Consider the following 22,827-nt stretch of genomic DNA (forward strand, 5'->3'; position numbering starts at 1 on the left):
CTATAAACAAGCCCTAAACAAATTGATGACCATGTAAACAGACATTTTCTAATCAAACGAAATATAACATGTGTATTTTGATAACCTTATCAAAACCACTAAACTTTTAACAAGAAAACATTTTCCCCAAATAAGTTATATTCCACGAAATAAACTGAGAACTAATCTAGTGAGTAATAAATTTATTCTCATATCCATCGACATTCAAAATAATAAATAAGGTCGCGACAATCAATTACGCATCCAGTACATACGAATGATAAGAGTGAATCAAGAACAAGAAATCCACTTGGATCAACCAGTAAGAAAAGGCAACACCTTATATTGACAATAAGAATAGGGAGTTCCGGTACACAAAATTAACACATTGTCAATTCTGAAGGCAATCTTATTTTAATGTGTTCAAACTCTAGTTACACTACCTTGGCAAAAAGTGCACCATGACTTGGAAATTCAACTATATCAACGAATGGTTAAATAAACATCAAGCAAACCTCGCAAGATATACACACTTTTGGTTGAAAGGCCTAACATGTACAGAAGAAGATAAGCCATTCCTACTGGTGCTGGTGGAAATTAAGATCCATATATTTGTGGATCTTAGAAATTAATATAAAACATCTTCCACCATTAGATACGTCTTGGCTGTGGCTGCTATGAGTTGCCTCTTACTGAATTTCTGAGCATGCACTGCAAAAACTGCTAGGAGCTACTAATTGTTCCACTGAAGCAGAAAGAAATTCTAGCTACACATCACCTGGTTACCGCGAAGAAAAAAGTTGTTAGGAGATGTGGGTAAATACAGCAAAGAGAGAGAGAGAGAGAGTAGAACACTCACTAGTCAGCAAGTTGAGAGTAGCAAAAAATTCAACATGATATATCGCTGGTTTGGTTCTTGGCAGTGACTCCCACTGTTTTGGTATTTATGTCATAGGATGACAAGACATTTCGCTGAATTAACCAAGGAGATCAACTAGCAAGGTCAAATATTAATCATTTAACTAAGAGAATATATAATCTAAAATAATCCCTATTTCAAAGATATTATACAGGGCCATTTTTCCTTGTTCAAAATGACAACTAAAACCAAAACGCTTCTGTGACATGGGAGAAGATTATGAAGAGAGGGATTCAGAGGTTGATGAGTTTGTTTCACATATTTCACAAATCATTAGTTAGCCAAACAGTCTTCTCACAATTTGGAATCCCTTTCAAACAGATCAATTACACAACAAAGAACTACCTCGCTTACATATTTTGTCTACAACAGAACAACTAACCTATTTCACAATTGAATCCTCAGCTTAAACATATTTTCACACTCTTAATAAAAATAATGCTTTTGAGTTTTGTTGTTTGTTTACTGCCCCTCTCAGCCTCTCACAATATATTTCCTTAGATTACTGAACTTATTTGGAAACTGCAATGTTAGATTACTGAATTTTATTTGCAAATGCAATGAATTTCTATTGAACACATAAAACCCCCGACAAACAAAGTCTCTTTAGGGTGAATGATAATTAAAAGTATTAATGACAACAAAATTTCCACTTCATGCGGAAATGCATTAAAAAAAAATCATATCAGCTAGTTAATATGCACTTACTTAACGTGAAAAATGAAGCAAAGATAAATGAAATATAAAATGTTAGATGTTAATTCCTTATTTGCATGAAGTAAAGAATTATTTTTATGTAAAATTCTGCTCTGTAGTATAATTGCAAGGAGATTGTAACCGTTGTAAAAGGTCAAAGTAGGACTCTTTCAATGAGTCAATGGAAGTAAAACGAGTACATGGACCAAGGAATTTCTTTATTCTTTTTCTAACATATCAGATTAATGGTACATAAGTTCACCACATGTTTTTTGCAGTTACAAGCTACAAAGAAGCACTGATACTTACAATTGGCTCAAAATCAGGGCTAGACAAATTTACAGTGAGGTTCCTCATCAATAACAAAACCTGCAAGTCACCAAAAGGTATTATGCATATTGCATATTTGGAACAGAAATCATGAGAATCACATTAGGCACTTATAATTCACAAATTTGTGTTTGGCCAAATTAATTATGCCAACCAAACGCCTATAATGCGTAGTAGAACCCAAAAAGAAAACCTTGATCCCATCACAACAACTCCAACTCTGGAGAATTAACATCACTATCTAATGAAAAGCATTAAAATATCATACTTTATTGATTGTAATGCCAGGTTGGAAAACCGAGTAATTTGCATAAACCAAAAAGCTTATTAAATTTGCAAGAGGGACTACATAAGTCACACTGAGCTGAATTATGAGGCTTCAGAAAATTATATTCCTTCCACATCAGCGTAAGCTGATATGCAGGTCCCAATTTGTCTTCATTTATGATGAACTATGCCCATCCATGTAACCAACAAGCCACCCCAAATGAAAGCCACTTCTTAAGAGTTGAAACTAGAACACCTAGCATGCCATGGGATGGACTGTAGTAGGAACCAACTCTATCAAGTCCAATTATACAGATAAAATAGAAGATAAGAGTGAACTATACAGAGTTTATGAGGTTATACTACCCTTTCTAAGTAACTCTTAAGTTAAGTTCAAGTATACAAGAGATTGGTAAGTTACACCTGATCACACGCAATATTTAAATTAAAAACAAATAGATTATGAATATATTCCTAGTTAACAATTCTACAGATTTCAATTACAAGATTAGTCACCTCCCACTTCCATACCAGGCCACTTGACCATTTTTCTTTTATCCAACTCTACCAATAGCTATCTTCACATGGTACAGGAAAAAAAAGCAACTGACACAATACATAGGTAACTAAAACCATCTTCATCAAGTTTCACATAACTTACAGTTTCAAAATTTATAGGGTCCATTTCTTTAAGCTTTTTCACATGACCTTTGGTGTCTGGATCAAAAACACTTCCAATGAAACTATATACTTCAGCAAAATCTGGTAAACCTGCAGATCATCAGTGGGAAATGAAAGGGAACCCTGTTTGTTCTCATAGGGTGAATGGAGAACATATATGAGTCTAGAAGATTACCATGAAGCACAGGAGCCTGTTTCCCTTGTTTTGGTATATCAGAACTTGGCAGTGTTCTACCTGAGGTCCCCAGGCCACTAACGTTATTGTTACTGATCCTTGCTATCCCCTTTGATCCAATATCAGCTGAATCAGTAACGTTATATGGCATAAGAAGTGCTGGAATGTTCCCTCTAGTAAAGATAGTCTACTAATACAATAACAAGAAAATAACATAGAAAGAAGTAATGCATGCCTTCAGCTCCATGAAGACTGCTAAATTCATCTTGTGATGGCATGAGTTTGCTCATTGTAGTATTTATTAGCATGGAAGCATCATCCCATGGAGCATATCCAGGTGCAAGGGCATTTATTGAAGAAGGGTATGCCATAGATGCTGTGAGTGGCACTAAAACTGCAACATCAAGATACGACATGTTGGCTGTCAACAACACAATTCTGTAAGGTTACACTTGAATGCACCATCATAACTAATGAGAGAGACTTACCATTTTTGGATGCCTTCTGGGGATAAGGATGAGCAGCTTTGCGCTTAGGGCGAGGAGGAGGCACATGTGCAATTGTTCCATTCTTTTGCACCTTCAAAAAGTACTTCTGTGCATGACTCCGAATCTAAAAGGCCAATAATCAGTAAAAGACCTCCCAAATTTTTACCCTGCAAAGAAGAGAACAGTGCACTCATACCTGGATCACTGTCTTCGAACCCACAAAATCTTCTATCTTTTTCCAGTCACGATCAAACCTAAATGATAATTAAAAAAAGAAAAAAAAAGACAGGGTGCCGAATTCAGGGTTCAATTCCATCAGATAAAAGTTCTAAAAAGTAGGATAAAGCATTTTATACTCCATTTTACTAATAAATATGCACAGCAATGGAGTTAATTGGGGGGGGGGGGGGGGAGGGGGGCATGACCCCCTTGCAACATGAATTTCTTTGCATAGTGTATTGAAAAATTATCTGATCATTTACATATAAAGTATCCGCTATCAGGTGTCTAGCTATCATTTAAACCTCATAGCTAGAAATAATTAAATATATTTAATTATTCAACCATTTAATTTTGATAGAATCAGTTTTCATAATTTCTCGTTGCATGTGGAAAATCATGAATTATTATATAAAATCATAAAGAGATGTGTTAGTCTGTAATGTGGTATGTTTTTTTTTTTCATATTCCACAACAACATACATAACACGGTTATATGTTTAATTTAGGTTGGAAACTGCATTTATCTCTACTTTGAAAATGTCTTTTTGTTCCATTTAGAAAATTCTCTGGCTCTTTCTCTTTCTCTCCGACTATTGAACTAAAATTATGGGCAAGAAAGAAACAACAATGCAGTTTAACTAAAACGGAAAATTAACATTAGTCTTTAATTACAGTCAGAATTAAGTCAACTTAACTCAAATTAATTGCTAAGTGTGCTCTAATTTGCCACACATATAAATTTTAAGCAACCGTCCAACTTTATGCTTGAAGTCTCGGCAACTGGAATTTCCAATTGATAGAAACGGGTTTTCTTAAATATATTAATCAGAAAATTAAAAATTAAATATAATATGTGTTAGTAAAAATATTAAAATAAGATTTTTCCTGAAAGGTGGTTTCATTTAATCCTGAAACTCATAATGCCCGAATTTTTCAAATTATAATCCATCCTTTATCGCACAGTTTCTCACAAGATAAATAAAGAAGAAGAACATGATGATGCAAACACACACATCAAGAAGTTGCTGCTTATGTGAAATAAAATTCAATTAAGCAAAAACCTGATAAATGAATCAAGTCATCAAAGCATATGATGTACTTAAAAGTAAAATATTTTCGCCATAGCTGAATTCACTCTTAGGAAAATGAGGTAAAATCGAATTGAAATGTAAGATGAAGAAGAGAAATTAAAGTATGAGGGCCATACAGCTGAAGAGCTTCGAGGAACTTGTCGTGCTCTTCTTCGGTCCAGCTCTCTCGAGACTTGGTGATGGTATAGGGCTTCCTCACCTTCTTGCCTGAGCCATCGGACGTAGGCTGTGTCGTTGATGTCGAGGTCGCAGTACACGATGAGGTGGCCATCGATTGAGGCGGGTGAGCAGGGGGAGGAGGAGGAGGAGGCGGCGGCGGCGGTGGATGAGGTGGTGGCTTCGCTGATGATGAGGATGAGTTGGTGTTGATCATTTCCCTCCTGATGCTGCTCTATTTCCAAAGCAAATCATAGATTTGTGGAGAGAGAGAGAGACTGAGAGAGGTTGTTGTGAGGGCGAGCAAGGGCACAGAAATTGGACAAGTTTTCCTTGGCGGGCTGGGCAAGTGTGTTGGAGACTAGAGAGTGATCCGTCACCTTTCAATTAATCGCCCACTTCAACTCCTCGTCTAAGCTGATTTTCTCTTCCTTCACCTCATCCTTCGCGGATACAGCAGCCAATCATTTGTGTGAAAACCAACCACAAATAATCTTCCTCCTAAAATTTATCTCTGTACGCAAAATGCTCCATTGAGATTATTTTTCCCTTTTCATCCCTCCTTAATTATACACTTCTTGTTTTTTTTTTAAAAAATAATGATTGATGTATTTATTAATTTTGCCATTATATTTCTATTTAATATATATTGGTAAAATAAAATTATATAAATTTTTTAAAAATAATTTAATAATATGAATGGAGCCTACATTAAAAACTTACTGTACAAAATTTATTAATTTTTAATTATATTAAATAAATTTTATTAAGTCTATCTATAAAATTTAAAATGAAAATTATTTTTTTCATAAAAATTGAAAGTTCCTAAACTATAGCCACTATATTTTCAAATATTAATTAATTGATTGTGTAAAAAAACTAAATTTATTTTTATGAGATAAATGAAGTATATTTATAAATTAATTTTAATATTTATAAAGTAATATATATTTTAGGAGATATATTTAGTCTTAAAAACTCCAACCTTCATGATACAACATAAAACCTAGAGAAAAATTATTTAAAAATTTTGCTTTCTCAATTATAATGATTATATCTCTAAGGCACATGCCAACAAAAAGTAGTTGTGTATATTTAATATAACATATGTTAAAGCTTAACAAGGGAAGATATCATAATTAACTATCTTTTAAATTAAATTTAATATATTTAATTATAAAATATGTAAAATTATAATATTTTATTATTTTATTTTACAGTAAAAATTATAATCTATTTATACATAAAATACAGTATTTAAATAAAAAAAATTAAACCTATAATTATACAATCCCTAAAATTAAACAACTAACTTATCTATCAACATATTAACATATTTATTTTTTATAATTTATACTAAAATATAAAAATAATAAAATATTTTTTATAAATTTTAAATACTAATTATTATTATTATTAAAAAAAAAAACCTCAAACTTAATGTCAAATATTGAGTGCTGAGCATACTGATTTCAGTTCCAAATTTAACCGATTCCAATGACAAAATTGATCTGGCCAGTTGAAGGCTCAAGCCGGACGGGACCGGGACTAGCCGAGACGCGGAGATTCAGCCGAGCCGACACAAGGTTTGGTTTGGCTTGGCAGCGACCCCGATCTTTTCGAAGTTATAGAGCCAAATCGCCAAGTGGAAATGTGAAAGTGGGCCCTCTGAAAGTTAAGTGTGAGTTCTTCTACTCCACTAATAATATATGGTGTAAAGATTAGTGGCCACCAATTGATGAATGCTGCTCCTACATCCAACGGCTGAAAGTTCATCTCTAGTATTCGTGGCAATAATAAACAGAGATCAAGCGACACGTGGAGGGCTGATCTCCACTGGTAAAAAGCGGAGTACGGTGAGCTGCCGACCAACCATGATGAAAAATGGAAGTGAAAGTAGGAAAATTTGTGCACAGCAGAACAAGAGTCGGGGATGTTGTGTCAAATCACGTGCCATGTCCATGAGCACGACTGCACATGCACAAAGTCGATCCATTTGCATTTCTCCTCGCGCTTTTTTTTCCCCCTTTATTAAATCAATCTATTTATTCATAACAAGCTTTATTCAACATGCGCGATTTTATACCCCGTTAAAATATTTAATTTATTTTTAAAATTTTTTATATATTATAATATTACTATAAAATATATTAATTTTCAGTAAAAAATATTTAAATTATATTTTATTTAATTAAAAAATATAATTTCTAAAAAATACAATCTAACTATATTTAAAATAAAAAAAATTACTAGATAAAAAATAATATATATATATATATATTAATAAAAGAAAATTTATTATAATTATATTATATTATGATGTAACAAATATATGAATATATAATAAATTATATTCCCAATAAAACTATATTATTTTTACATTATTTTCTATCAAATTAAAATAAAATATAATATATTATTATGAAATTCAATATATAATATAAATAGATAGAAATTATAATATTACACTATAAATTAATTAATAAATAGTATATTAATAAAATTAAATTTATAATTTTTAATATAAAATAAAGTTCATAAAATTTTAGAAGAATGTGGTTTAATTTTAATCTATTAATTATTGTATTAAATATATATATAATTAGAAAATAAAAATTAGTATCTTCAGTATTTATAAAAAAAAATTATTTTTAAATTTAAAAAATACTTATGATATGTTTTTATTAAACTTTTCATTTCATATAATGTTTATCTAAAAGAAGAAGTTATATTTTTTAAACTCAAAAATCATAATTTTTTTCCATGATTGCATGAATATTATATAATATATTCATAAAATTAAATTAAATATAGAGAAATAATCTTATAATAAAAATTCATATAAACCTTTAAATTTTATTTAAATAAATTTCTTAAATATTAATATGAAAATTTAAATAATAATTTTTAAAAAACATAAAGAAATTAGCTTTCTAACATATATAAATAAACTTTAAAAATAACATAATATTAAATCAATATAGAAAATTTAATTGGTGTGTGACATATTTATAAAAAATTTAAATAAAATTTAATTCATCTAAATTAACTCAAGGGAGATAAAGAACACATTATCTCCTTTTACCGTTAATATGATATTTAATAATAACCATTTAAATATCGTGAAAAGTTAAAATTTAATATAAAATTAAATTGATTGACTACGTATTTCAATAAAAACTGAAAATATACGTAAATTAAAAATACAGTAAGTATCAAATATAAAATAAAGTAGATATAAAGTAAATATCTACAGAATTTTAGAGAGTAACAGTGCAATTAGAATCTGAGAGATTAAAAGTATTCTTGAAATTTGAAGAGTTATAATGCTAGTTTAATAAGATCAGTTGAATCCACGAAAATAAATACAATTAAATTAAAGTTTATTTTTACTAATGATTATTAATTATTCTTTTTATTCTATAATATAAATAAAATGATTGCTAAATAATTAGATATTTATAATGTGTATGTCCACAATATTATAAATTAATATAATAATTAAATTTTATTATTTTATTAAAATTTAATTATATTTTAAATAAATAATAATTATTTATTATTAAATAATAATTATTTATTATTAAATAATAATTATTTATTATTAAATAATAATTATTTACTGTTAAATTTATCATTTAATCACAAATGTAAATTTAATATATTACAAAATTTTAATTTTTAAATATTATAAATATTATTCCATTTACAATAACATTTATATTTTTTTTAAATGAGTTAAAATTGCATCAATTTAAATATTATAATTTGAAAAATTAAAAAATATAAATTTTAATTTTTATCGAATAAATTTATTTTTAAAATATATAACTCAAAGATATGCTTACAAAGTCAATTATCCTTTGATAATCTGAGATCCAGAAAATGGGGTTTTACAATGGGTTCTGTAAAACTGGAAAAACTTAGACCTAGAGGAGAGTATTTCTCCTTTTATATGTTTCCTTTTGTCTGCTAGTGACGTGCTATCAGAACGTATATCATTGGTCCACCTGTCCCTGCTACATTGATACGGACGTACGAGGGAATCAGATTTCTGCTCCACGTGTAACGGCCTCTGATTCTTTCAGGACGCGTAACAGCCTCTGATTCTTTCAGGACGCGTAAGCGGGTGGATCCACACGAGGGACAAGCAGATCTACTTCCTGGTTCCGGATTGGGCCTGAGGATGAGGTACGGGCCGAGCCCAACGAGGATCGGCCGATCCAGTCGAAAGGGCCGGGCTGGCCTTGGAGAGGATGAGCTGGATTTAGTGCGAGTCGTGAGGTTCAAGGGCTTCGAGATGATGGGCCTGCATCGTGGGCTGGGCCCCAGACCGGGAAGGAAGAGCCCAGCGGTCATCAATTGCCCCTTTACCTTCTCATCAGTTATCAGGCGACTGACGAGGGGGTAAATATCGAGAGTAATAATGACCGCGCCGCTCCAGGACAAAATCGTGCAGAGCAACTTTTTACCTCATTACTGTTTTGCATTTCAAATTCTTTCTGCCTTCTTGCAACCTTTGCTCTCTCTTCTGTCTTCTCTGCAATTTACCTACATCGTCCTTCTTCCTCAGCCGTCTCCAAGGTACGCTCTTTTCTTTGTTATTCTATGGGGAAACCAAAGCTTCCTGACGTTCTTAACGTTGAGTCTAATATCACCCCGTCCATTCTGAAAAATTTCTTTTCTCGGGAGTATTTAGATACACCCCTTTTTCGCATCCGTGCCCCTTATCCAAACGAAAGGATTGTTCTTCCCGATCCTCCTCCTTCTGACCTGATCGATCCCCAACGGGACCTGAGCCTGGTCTTTTTTGCTAAACAAAGGGAGTTTGGCTTAACTTTCCCTTTCTCTCCTTTCTTTACGGAGGTCTTCCGGTACTTCAGTATAACTCCTCGGATGCTAGTCCCCAACTCCATTCTGTTTATGTCCTCTTTTGAGTCCATGTGTCTAAGCCGGGGGATCACACCTACGGTGCCTTTGTTTGTCTACTTCTTTCGATTAGTCAGAGCAAGCCACTGTTTTTATTATTTTTCTCCTCGAGGAGGGCTCTCGATCTTTTCGGGTCATAAGGATTCGATAAAAGGCTGGATGGAGGGCTTTGTCGTAGTGGAGCTCAGGAAGGAGTCCAGGCTAGTCTGGGATCTAGAGCTCTCCTGGGAAGAAGTTGCACTGAACTGCAATGACCCGCCCCAGCTGAGTCTTACCGAACAAGTTGGATTTGTTTGGCTGACCTCTATTGAAAAGAAATATGATGTTGAGAAATGCATGTTTGTGTCTAATCTTCATGATATTAGTGAAGCGGGTATTTTACTCCACTCAGTTGTGTTATTTTGTCCGGGTAATCTTTGTGGCAAATTGTTTTTTTCTGTATTAATTTCGCACTTTTGCAGCTTTCGACGTGAAGATGGAACAGATCAAGCCCCCGAAGAACCTCGTATTATCCCGTGAGAGCATGAACGCGGCTCTGGATGCTCTTCAAGCCGGGCTGTCGGTGAAAGAGGCCACCCAGGAGGTAGCTAAGACTATTTCCATTAGGACAATGACTAAGACCCCAGCTCTGCCCTCTGGTCGAGCTTCCAAACCAAGCTCCAGGAGTGCCAGGTCTTCCAGACTCTCTAGTCCTGATGGATCGAGCTCAATTCCCCAGTCTTCTCCGACCTCCAGATCTCGGCTGGCCTCTGTAGAAGAAGTGAAGAAAGCTCCTTCGGATACGACTAGATTGGCCGAGGGCGTTGAACTGGAGAGGAATGATTTATCCTTGCCTTCAAATAAAATCTCTGAAGGAGGAGTTGAGGTCTTCCCAACCACTAACAAGGCTCCTGCGAGCGACCGGGAGGTCATTTCTATAGAGGATGACGTTCAAGGAGCCGCTGGTGAGGACACCCTTGTTATTAGGGACATCCTGGCGAAGACAACTGAGTCCAGATCGACTGCGGGGGTTACTGAGGAGGTCGAGAAGAAGCGCCCCCCTTCATCTGATGCTCCTGCCCCCGTTCCCAAGAAATCTCGGGGTTCTAAGCGTGCTGCCCCTGCATTGCCTCCCCTCGAGAAGGAGAAAACTGCAGTGGTGCCCCTGCTTTCTGCTTCAAATAATGATATCTTGAATGCCGAGGATATCACCCATCAAACTCCGGCGACCGTGGTTGCTGAAATAATACGAGAACGAATGTTCGGTGGGGTCACTCAGGCTTCGGATCCTCGCCTGCTGGCTCTTTCTGGTCATCTGGCCAGCTCTACTCAAGAGCAAGCGGCCTTCCGAGCTCAGTCTAGAGAGCAGCTAGGAAACACTGCCAGGGAGATGCTTTTGATGGTGAGTTCTGTTTGGTTCTTTTCTACTCTTAATTCGTTTCTACCTTTCTCTACCTCTCAGCTTTGCTTGTCTTCCTGTTTACTAGGTTACTGGCATATTCATGGAGATGGATGCCCGGGATCGTGCCCTCAAGGACTCGGTGGACCGTCAGATCGAGGAAGCACGTCTTGAGGAGAATTTATCCGCGTCCAGCGATGCCCGGGGCAATCTCGCCGCGGTCCAAGAGGACTATAGGTCCCTTCAGTTTCAATTTACACGCAGCCAAGGAGGCCCGTAAGAAGGCAGAGGAGGAGACATCTGAGATGCGAAAGCATGCCCAGTCCCTAGAAGTAGAATTGTCTCACATCCGGAGGGTTCTCCAAGAGTCTGACGAGAGGGCAGCTGTAGCAGAGGTTCGTTGTGGAGAAGTTCTGAAGCAGCTGTCCTCCACCGTGGATGCTCTGCGCGAAAGGGACGAGGCCGTGAGCCAGAAGGAGGAAGTTCAGCGCCAGTACGAGCAGCTGAAAGTAAAATTTGATGCTGTGCTGGCTCAAAAGAGTGAAGCTGTGGCTCGGGTTGTGGTCCTGAAGCAGGAGCTGAGTAAGCAGGCCGATAGCATTAAGGGCTTGACTTTGGCAGCAGAGGAGTCTAAACTTCAGAATCAGCAACTCTGCCAACAAGTCAAGACCCTAGAGACGAGATGCGCAGCCCTGTCTGAAAAGGCCAAATTAGTCGAGGATAAGGCCCAGCTGGAGGTTGAAAAGCATTTGAAGGAGTACAAGGAGTCCCCCGAGCTGAAGAAGGAGATCTAGCAGGCCAGTGAAGCTTACCTCCAAGATTACAAGAATTCTTCTGAGCTAAGAGCCGAGATAGCTGAGGCCTGCGAGAGACGACTTACGGAATATAAAGCTTTGAATGAGATGAAAGAGGCCATATGGTATAAAGGTCTCCGCATGTTCGTCTCTGGCTTCAACCGAGGTTTAAGGGAGGCCAGACATAATCCATCCATCCCCTTGACTGTACTTCGAGCCAAAGAGGAGGATTCTGATGGTGAGGATGTAATCTATGGGGAGGACGATATGCCTTTGCCCAAAGGGGCTTCTCTTACTGCAGCTGGGCTTTCTGAGGCAGAGTCCGAGCTGAATACGGAGGATGTGGGAGTCCTCGAACCTGAGGGGGGCGACGTCGAGCCTCAAAAGGGAGGTGTAGAACTAGGAGAGAGAGGTGCTGGACCTCCAGGGCTGGAGATTGTTCCTTTTGTAGGTGCTGGGGAGTCTGGGCGAGAGGGGGCCAGACCTCCCGTGGGCACCAATGTAGACAATGTAAACACAGATAGTGTAGACAGTGTAAGGGATAATATAGACGCTAGTGTAACTGAGGGTGATGCCCCTAAGCATGTGAGTCCTCTGAGGACGGTCTTTCCTCCATCAATCTTAGATGATTAGATTGTAAATTTCTCTATATTTTTTAATGAAATTTTACTTTTGTTCACTGTTCACACTTAAACTGTTCTGCCTATTTTTCAACTTCATAAAGCTACTTATACTGTTACAAGCAATCTGACTTGTCGAGGGTGAAATGTTTAAGCCATTTATTTGATAATTTTTCTAAGGAATCCACTGTATTGTTTTTCCTTTTTACCTTTAAGCCCATCAGGACCAAAACTCTATCAATTGTCTGAACTTTTAACTTATGCACCTACCTATTTTACTAAGATATTCTTATTCATAAGCTTTTTCCGAGCTGAACTAGTCTTTAACCATGAGCTCGGTTCTTGGCTATATGTCCGATCTTATGAGAAGTCAGGTCATGTACCTTTTAATGGTGACGAGCAGGGCTGACTTTTTGCTTTTAGTACTGACCTGTCAGGGGATGAAGTTGTGGTCTCTTTTGCTCATACCATTGGGTTTCTCCCCGAGTTGCCCCTTTACCTCCTCAACATTTCACTACATGAGTGGTGAGGGAGTAAATCCCTAAACTTTGTTTGTGATCGCGTGGGCTTATTTTAGCCGACCTTACCTTTCTTCTTGGTTATGAGCTCGGATGTCTGTTCATGGCAAACTGACTCGAGCTGTGAGCACAGTCCTTTGCCTTCGTTTATCCTCCTATGTGTTCCTGCATTTATGGGCCTTTTCATAGAGGGAGCTCGGTTCTCTGTTATTTCCTCTATACTTAGCTTCATTCTACCTTAGTGTTTCATGTTGCGAGTCTATCCGAGCTAGAGTTCGGTTCTTTGCTCTTTGCTTAGGTTTTTATGCCTATAGTCCGTGATACTGATTATTTCGCGAGCTCAGGAGTTCGGAATTTTGCTTTTTTCGCTTTGGTGCCCCGAGCTCGTTTGTGAGGTCGAACCTAACCTTTCTTTTTCCGAGCTGCCTACTCTCGAGCGTTTTGTGGGTTTTTTTTGTTGTTTAGACCTCTCTCTGGGCTAGTTGAGCTGGTTCAGGACTAGCGGTCACTTTTCGAGGTCGGTGCTTTTTATGCTTGCCCCAATCTTTTGTGGGAGGTTGGAACTATGTCCTTTTACCTCCCTGGGATCAGTGGGGTCTTCTATCTCTCTGAGATCTCTGTATCTCAGTGAGGTCTTCTGGTGCCAGAAGGTCTTGGGGATCCTGGTCTTCTACCTCCCTGAGATCTCTATATCTCAGTGAGGTCTTCCATCTCTCTGAGATCTCTATATCTCAGTGAGGTCTTCTATCTCTCTGAGATCTCTATATCTCAGTGAGATCTTTTGGTGCCAGGAGATCTTGGGTATCCTGGTCTTCTACCTCCCTGAGATCTCTATATCTCAGTGAGGTCTTCCATCTCTCTGAGATCTCTATATCTCAGTGAGGTCTTCTATCTCTCTGAGATCTCTATATCTCAGTGAGATCTTTTGGTGCCAGGAGATCTTGGGGATCCTGGTCTTCTACCTCCCTGAGATCTCTATATCTCAGTGAGGTCTTCCATCTCTCTGAGATCTCTATATCTCAGTGAGGTCTTCTATCTCAGTGAGATCTCTATATCTCAGTGAGATCTTTTGGGCTTTGTTCTTTGGTTTCTACAGAGAATCATTAATAATAAAGATAATCTCGTTTTGGAAGGAATGATGTTATTTTATTCATTCATGTTTTTCAGAGTACAATGCTTTTCTTTACAAATATTTCAGGGGAAATATCTCTTCAGGTGTTGGATATTCCAGGCGTGGGGCTCAGGATTTCCTTACATATCTTCGATTCGGTATACTCCTGGCTTAACCACTTTCGCTATCCTGAATGGGCCCTCCCAGGTCGGTGCCAACTTGCCCATTGCTGCTCTTTTTCCCGTAGCTTCTAAGTTTCTTAGGGCCAGGTCCCCTACCTTTAGACTTCTTTCCCTGACCCTTTAGTTGTAATAACGGGTTGCCCGTTGTTGGTAAGTAGCAGTTCGAACTTGAGCTTCCTCCCTAATTTCTTCGAGAGCATCCAAGTTGTTCCTTAACTTGTCGTCGTTGCTGTTCTCGTTAGCAAATTGGACTCGATGAGTGGGGATTTGCAGCTCGACTGGGACTACGGCCTCTGTGCCGTAAGCAAGTGCAAATGGCGTTTCTTTAGTGGATGTTCTGGGGGTAGTTCGGAGTGCCCACAAGATACTATCGAGCTCTTCTACCCAGTTCGCCTTTACCTTATCTAGCTGTTTCTTTAATCCCTGGAGGATAGCTTTGTTGGTAACCTCTGTTTGACCATTGGTCTGAGGATGGGCCACTGAAGAAAACTTGTGCCATATGCCCATGTTTGTCGTAAATGCTCTGAAGGTGCTGCAGTCAAATTGTCTGCCATTGTCAGATATGAGTACTCTCGGTATGCCAAACCTGCAGATGATGTTTCCCCATACGAAGTCTATCATCTTGCGAGCTGTGATCGTGGCTATTGCTTCCGCCTCTGGCCATTTGGAGAAGTATTCTACAGCCACCACTACGAATTTCCTCTGTCCCGTGGTCTTGGGGAAGGGTCCCAGGATGTCTATTCCCCATTGTGAGAATGGCCATGGACTGGATATGCTGGCTTGAGGAGTGGCTGGGACTTTGATGGCGTTAGCAAATCTTTGGCATACGTCGCATCTTCGGACAAACTCTTCTGCCTCCCTTTTAACAGTGGGCCAGTAGTACCCTTGCCTGAATATTTTATTAGCTAAGGTTCCTGCTCCTTCGTGAGCTCCGTACATTCCCCTGTGTATCTCTTCCATCACCTTTGTAGCCTCATCCAGGCTCACACACCGAAGCCACGGGCTGGATTTCCCTTTTTTGTATAAGGTCCCCCTTATTGCTTGATAGTCGTCAGCACGAGCTGCTATCTTTCTAGCTTCATCTTTATCCTCAGGGAGCTTTCCCTTCTCCAGGTATTCTAGGTATGGGGTCATCCATGTAACGCCCCGGAAATCCGGACCGCTACCGGCGCTAGGATCCGGGTCGACTTAAGGCCGCCGGGACCCGTAGCAAGCCTGACATATAACCTGTAAGCCTGTATAATCCCATACATGATCAACAACATACATAAAAATTAAAACTTTTCTTCATTCACACTGTCATCAACTAACTCAACCTGTGCATACTCTGAACATATACATAACATAATCCCTCTGTGGGATCTCATCAAGCCTTAAAGGCATAATAACCTGTGTTGAGTTAGTTTACATAACCATCATAACATAAGACCATGTATATACAAAAGGGATTAACGATACATCATGGTCAAGCACAACTCTATCCTCAATGACTTCATTACATAAAATCCTGAATATTTATACATTTCGTCATAATACAATTGTCATTGTCATGTCCACAAACTAACTATTACATACATATGACTTTTTCTTCTTGCCTTCTCTATCTATCCCGTACCTGCAAACCTGGGGGTTAGGGGAGAGGGGTGAGCTAGATGCCCAGTGAGTAGAACTATAAAAAGAGTATTTAAAACATGCTATCATGAAATGCGTCACTGCACAAATAAATCACACCACGGATGGACTAATTCAAAAATCCCTCAACTCCATGCCCGGCCCTATTATGGGCACCACAGGACTTCGTATTGCCCGGCCCTATTATGGGCACCACAGGACTTCGTACTCGGAGTTATTGCCCGGCCCTATTATGGGCACCACAGGTCTTCGTATTGCCCGGCCCTATTATGGGCACCACAGGTCTTCGTATTGCCCGGCCCTATTATGGGCACCACAGGACTTCGTATATAGAAGGCTAATGAATCATCCTAATGTCCATCCACTATCATCTATCACAACAATACAATGCGGCATAGTCGTGAATTCTAATGCAAACAACCTATAATATGATCATGATGCATGAAGCATGATAAAAGCATTTCATTTCTTAATTTAAAAGGTTAAGTTTAGTTCCACTCACCTCTGGCTGACTCTGACAAACTCTATAGCAGCTGGCTCACTGCTGGGGTCCTTGGTTCCTCGGGTCCGAACCTACACAGGTGGACTCCAATGAGGGACCAAACATACATAAACATAACTCTAATATATCCCCCAAAAACCCCCTAAAACATCCTGAAATCATCACATGAAAATATGCATGGAGTGGCTGAACAGGGCACTTTCGGCGGCACCTTCGGCGGCCGAAGTCCTGGACAGAGACGAAACTCGGGTAGGTTCGGCGGCACCTTCGGCGGCCGAAAGTCCCAGACAGAGACGAAAGTCTCTTTTCGGGGCAACTTCGGCAGCCGAAAGGCCTGCCTCTCCAGCCATGTTCGGCGGCCGAAAGTACCTTCGGCGGAACCTGGTTTTGCCAAAGGGCAGAAACTTGGCTCCTTTTGCACATTTTGCCTCCAACCTTCCAACATGCATATCACTCCACAAGTATGGATACAAGTTCCTAGGGCCTCAAACATGCATATACCCCATCTATACAACACTTCAATCACATAAATCAAGCTACATTGTTCAAAAATCATCAAAAACCATAGGTTCAAACATATACCTAACATGCATTTACCCCTTAAAACTTCTTAAAAACTTGTTTAAATAATACATTTGAGCTTAAGATCGGCTCTTACTCTTTGAAGATTGAGGGTTGAGGAGGATCTAAAACTTGGAGATGGGAGAAGTTCCAACTTTTTGGTCTCCAAGCTCCAAACTGTTCTAAGCTCAAAGATCTTCAAAACCAAAGTTATAACTTGTAAAGATTCATGGAAAAGGAAGGAAAAGCTCAAGATTGGGGAAGGATGGCGGAATGCTCACTTGACCGAAATGGGGAGAAAAGCTCGCCCATTTCGGCTAAGGACCCTTTTATAGGTGGCTGGCCAGACCACGTTCGGGGGCCGAATGAGCCTCCGCATCCATGCAATGTTCGGCGGCCGAAACTTGACTTTCGGCGGCCGAAACCTGGAATTTCAACTCAATGCTTGGGGGGCTAACGTGCCTCCAAAAACGCATGCATGTTCGGCGGCCGAACTTGACTTTCGGCGCGCGAACCTGAGTTTTTCTCAATGTACTTTTCATGACAAAACTCATTAATTTCATACTTAAAACATTAAATTCATGAAAAACACTTTTATAAACATGTCTTTACCCTTCTAGAGGTCTCCGACCATCCGAGATTCCACGGACGGTAGGATTCCGATATACGGAGTCTAGCCGGGTATTACATTCTCCCCCCTAAGAACATTCGTCCCCGAATGTTCCTCAACTAGTTACATGCATAGCATAAAACATACATACATACTAAAACACAATAGACACGTAGATACTAACATCTAAAAGAGAGGGGATACTGTTTGGAGCATGACTCCGTGTCTCCAAGTGCATTCTTCAAGTTGTGTTCCACAGGACTTTCACATCGGGATTCCTTGTTTCTTAACTTTCTTGATCTGGGTGTCTAATCCGTACTGGCTTGTCAACATAGGTGAGATCCTCTGGACCTCCACATTCAGGCTCACTAAGGAACCTTGCTCGGATTAGCACGAACTTCCTCAAATTGAGACATGGAACCGGATGGATTCTTTCCATCGAAGCAGGTAAATCCCAGCTTGTACGCACATTCCCATCTTTTGCAAGATTTCAAAGGTCCGGATGTATCGTGGGCTAGTTTACCTTCTTCCCGAAGCGAACCACTCCTTTCATTGGAGACACCTTGAGCAATACCAGATCCCCCTCCTGAAAACTCTAACTGTCTTCTGCGGACGTCTGCATAGCTTTCTGTCTGTCTTGCAGCAGTCTTGATTCTTTCTGATTATGGTAACTACCCTGCTGTATCTCAACAAGCTCGGGCCCTGTAAGGACCTTCTCCAACTCTTCCAAAGACAGGGTCTGCACTTCCTCCCATACAAAGCTTATATGGAGCCATCCGATACTAGCATTGATGGCTGTTGTTGTAGGCAACTCCACCAAAGGTAGATGCTGCCTCCAAGAACCGCCAAAGTCTGCACACACATTCTGAGGCATATCCTCGATATTCTGGATGTCCTCTCTGATGTCCATCAGTCTGGGGGGGGAAGGCAGTTACTGAAATCAAACCTAGTACCCATGGCATTCTGCAACTCCGCCAAAATCTTGAGGTGAACTGGGGCCCTCTATACTGCACTATCGAAAACAGGAACCCCATGCAGTCTACAATCTCAATCAAATTACCTGCGCCAACTTGTCCACAGAAGTAGACCACTCCTGACAGGAATGTAAGTGAGCAGATTTGGTGAGTTGTCCACAATCACCCAGATGGAGTCCACTCTGTTGGGACGTCGCCGATAACCCCACTACGAATCCATAAGCTATTTTCCCATTCCATTGGAATAGTAGCGGGTTAAGCTTCCGCGGCTTTCTGATGTTCCAGCTTCACCCTCTGACACACTTCGCAGGGCTGACACGAACTGTTGCCACTTCCTTCTTTCATAGGCTGGCCACCAATAAACCTTCTTTAGATCTTGATACATCTTGTGCTCCGGGGTGAAATGCTGTATCTTGCATTATGAGCCTCTTCATAATGTCTCTTTTAGCCCCAATGTCATCTTGTACACATAGTCTGCTCCCATAGCGAGGATCCTTCATGTCGAATCTGAACTTCACTGTTATTGCCTGACTGAACAGTCCTGGCAATCTTCACTAACTCTGGTCCTCAATGCTGTTTCGAGCCACCTGCTCCAGAACACGGGGTGTCACTTTTCATCTGGGCCACCAAGGGGACCTGTACCAGACAACTCCATCTGTAGGACCTTCTTCAATGAGCTTGTAAAGCTCCTTCACCATGGCGTCCTCTCTGCCGATATGTGGGATGACTGCCTAGTGACTTTCCGGCATTAGGGCGTCTGCCACGACATTCGCCTTACCCGGTGATGATACTGAATTTGCAATCAGTAGTCACTCAGCAACCTCTACCCTCTCTCTGTCTCAAATTCAGATCCCTCTGACTCAAGATGTACTGACAGTTTTATGATTGTGTAGATCTCCCATTTTACCCATAAAGGTAGTGCTACACACTCTTGAGTGCAAAAGATTACTGCTGCCATTCTCAAGGTCATGTGTGGGGTAATTCAACTCATTGCTTCTTCAGCTGTCTAGAAGCATAAGCGATCACCTTTCATTCTGCATCAGTACACAACCCAGTCCCACACGGGACGCATCACAAAGACTGTAAAGGTCCTCTCCACTAGATGGCAGAGCTAAAAAACTGGTGCTGAAGTCAACCTCTTCTTAAGCTCTTCAAAACTCTTCTTCGCACTGGATCGGTCCACAGCAATTTTCTGATTCATCCTGGTTAATCCTGGTAAGAGGAGCTGCTATTCGAGAAGTCCTGAACGAAACCTCCTGTAGTAACCTGCCAAACCCAAGAAATCCTGATGTCCGTCACTGAAGTGGGTTTAGGCCAGTTAGCCACAAGTCTCTGTCTTCTTGGGTTCTACCTCAATCCATTCTCTGACACTACATGCCCCAAGAACGAAAATGCTCCTCAGCCAGAACTCATATTTAGAGAACTTGGCATACAAGGCATGTTCCCTCAAAGTATGTAGAACCAACCTCAAGATGATGGGCATGCTCCTCTGCATTCTGGAATACACCAAGATATCATCTATTGAAGACAATAACAAAGTGATCCAGGTACTGGTAAACACTCTGTTCATGAGATCCATGAATGCAGCAGGGCGTTAGTTAACCCGAACGGCACAAGGAACTCAAAATGCCCATATCTGGTCCTCGAAAGCCTCTTTGGCAGATCCTCATCTCTTATCCTTAGCTGATGGTACCCCGATCTTAGAATTATTTTGGAGAAACACCGCTCCGGGCTTAGCTGGTCGAATAGATCATCGATCCTAGGCAAATGGTAGCTATTCTTGGTAGTGGACTTTTGTTCAACTGCCTGTAGTCGATACCAAAGTCTAAGGGATCCATCCTTCTTCTTCACAAAACAAGACGGAGCACCCAATGTGAGTACTCTGTCGGATGAAAACCCCTTTTCTTACAGCTCTTGCAACTACTCTTTCTTTAACTCCTTTAACTCTGCGGAGCCATCCTGTAGGGAGGGATAGAGATCGGTCTAGCTCCAGGTACAACTCTATCTCGAACTCTATTCCCTAGCATGGGTAAACCTGGAAGCTCATCCGGAAAGACATCCTGAAACTCTCTGGCAAACTGGCACCGAGGTCGGCTCCCTGACCTGACTGTCTAGCTCTCTCACATGAGCTAAGTACCTGACATCCCTTCCTAAGCACCTACGACCTGAAGAGTGGATGAATCAAGACCTCTAGGTGTGCCCTCTTGTCTCCTCTGAAGACGACCTCTGACCCGTTCTGATCTCTGAACCTGACTACCTTGTCCCTGCAGTCCAAGTAGCACCATGGGTATAGCCATCCTCCCTAGAATGACGTCAAAGTCTGTCAATCTAGAACCACAAGGTCGGCGGAGAGGCATCTTCCTTCAATAAAAACTGGACTGTACTGGCAGACTGAACACTTTGCAACTGGACGGGTCACACTTGGGTCCACTGACCCATGGGACACTCTAACCCAGGGGACTATCAGACTAACCTCTCAAAAGGCCTCTGGGCAATAAAGAATGAGATGCACCGGGTCATTTATAATGCATACACATCAGAACACACCAATGGACGAGATTACCTGACACCACGGTGGTTGGATGTGTTAGCCTCTGCTGAGTCATGGTGAAGATCCTGGCTGGAGCTGATGGGACCTTCACATCGGGAACCAGAAGGAAAGGGCTGCCCTCTCCCTCTACTCTGCCAATGCCCTGAGTTGTGCTGGAATGCTGGCTGTGCCACACTACAGAAGCTGTCTGCTGGGGCTGGCATTAAAAGGCTCTAGGACAATCCCGAGCTATGTGCCTCCTGGTCCACATTCGAAACATGCATTAGTCCCAGCTCGACACACTCCCCTGTGTGGTCTTTCCACATTCTGGCATTCTGTTACCATCTGAGCCTTGAGCTCGAGCCACCGCCAAATCCCAGACCGATTTACACTTGTTCCAAAACTTATTCTTCTTCGACTTCTTGGTGTGTTATCCCACTCTTCTTACTGGCTCTGAGAAAGAGAAACCTGGTCCTCCTCTGTTTGGGGTCTTAACCCCTGAAGACTGGTCACTGATTGCTTCACTGACCCTCAACTATAGCACTTGCTTCATTCTTCGAGCCATATTCACCACAGTGTGGAAAACTTTTCTCTCTCAGCTGACTGAACCAACCGAGGAGTACCTGGAATGAAAGTTCATAACATATTTCTTGGTTTCTTCGTATCTGAATCTAGAGCTTTGCCGCTGAAAAAGGCAATAGCTCCAAGAATTTATCCGTGAACTCCTCTACACTCATGTGCTCTGACTGCCTCAGGTTGCTCAAACTCAATCATTTTCAGTTCTCATAGAACTGTCTGGAAAGCACCATACAGCGAACTCATTCGCAAATTCTTCCCATGTCATACCGTCTAGTTCTCGGGTCCACATAAAACATTTGAACATTCCTGCCTTCTTGCACTTTAAAGTGAACCCTGCCATTGAATGGGCCTGCTGTCACTTGCCCTAGCTCATCAGTTATTGTTTTCACCACTCTTCAGGATATTCAAGGGGTCATCCCTGACTTGTATTTGGGAGCATTCTAGCTTGAGGTAATCGTCATCTTTACTTGCTCCCATCGACTGAGCTTAGGTCTGGAGTTGAGTAACTGGGGCTGCTGGTTCTGTAGGTGGTGGAGGTGGTGCAACATTTCTTGAGGTAGGTTGCTGGATGTGGATAATAGGGTGGAGGTGAGATACATGGGGTACTGAGAGTACGGTGGATAGTATGGTAGGTATGGCATCGTGTGGGATAAGGGTTTAAACTAGGGTAATCCGATGTACCTCCCATCGAATACCCGGGATTCTCTGTGAGAAAGGTGGATAATGAGGTGGGCTGAACCAAAACTCGAGGCCTGAGTGCCTCCTTGGGACTCTCCATCCTTCCTTGGCAACTCATCCAAACTGCCATCCCTCCTCTGCTCTACGTCCATACTGTCTCCACATCCACTGACATTCTCCCTTGTTACTGTTCCCCTACAGATTGCTTCTGTCCAAAATCCAAAG

At 40.3% G+C, this 22,827-nt stretch overlaps 1 protein-coding gene across 3 annotated transcripts; it reads right to left on the reverse strand.

The window, feature by feature from the left end:
• Nucleotides 1-289: 289 nt before the first annotated feature.
• On the reverse strand, nucleotides 290-5,456 carry LOC110621953 (protein REVEILLE 8). 3 transcript variants are annotated; one of them, XM_021766260.2, is made up of 9 exons: nucleotides 4,965-5,456; nucleotides 3,732-3,789; nucleotides 3,536-3,659; nucleotides 3,283-3,468; nucleotides 3,048-3,173; nucleotides 2,853-2,953; nucleotides 1,904-1,963; nucleotides 839-951; nucleotides 290-757 (listed from the first exon to the last, which is right to left on the reverse strand). In XM_021766260.2, exons 1-8 carry the CDS (start codon nucleotides 5,219-5,221, stop codon nucleotides 868-870), a joined length of 996 nt encoding a protein of 331 aa, XP_021621952.2. In that variant the 5' UTR covers nucleotides 5,222-5,456; the 3' UTR covers nucleotides 290-757; nucleotides 839-867. The 3 variants fall into 3 exon arrangements, with proteins under 3 accessions (XP_021621952.2, XP_021621951.2, XP_043815737.1); XM_021766259.2 differs by having other exon boundaries at nucleotides 2,853-2,962; nucleotides 4,965-5,452; XM_043959802.1 differs by having other exon boundaries at nucleotides 2,853-2,962; nucleotides 3,283-3,441; nucleotides 4,965-5,446.
• Nucleotides 5,457-22,827: the final 17,371 nt, after the last annotated feature.

The sequence above is a fragment of the Manihot esculenta genome, chromosome 9 (genome assembly GCF_001659605.2).
Source record: "Manihot esculenta cultivar AM560-2 chromosome 9, M.esculenta_v8, whole genome shotgun sequence".
NCBI lineage: Eukaryota > Viridiplantae > Streptophyta > Magnoliopsida > Malpighiales > Euphorbiaceae > Manihot > Manihot esculenta.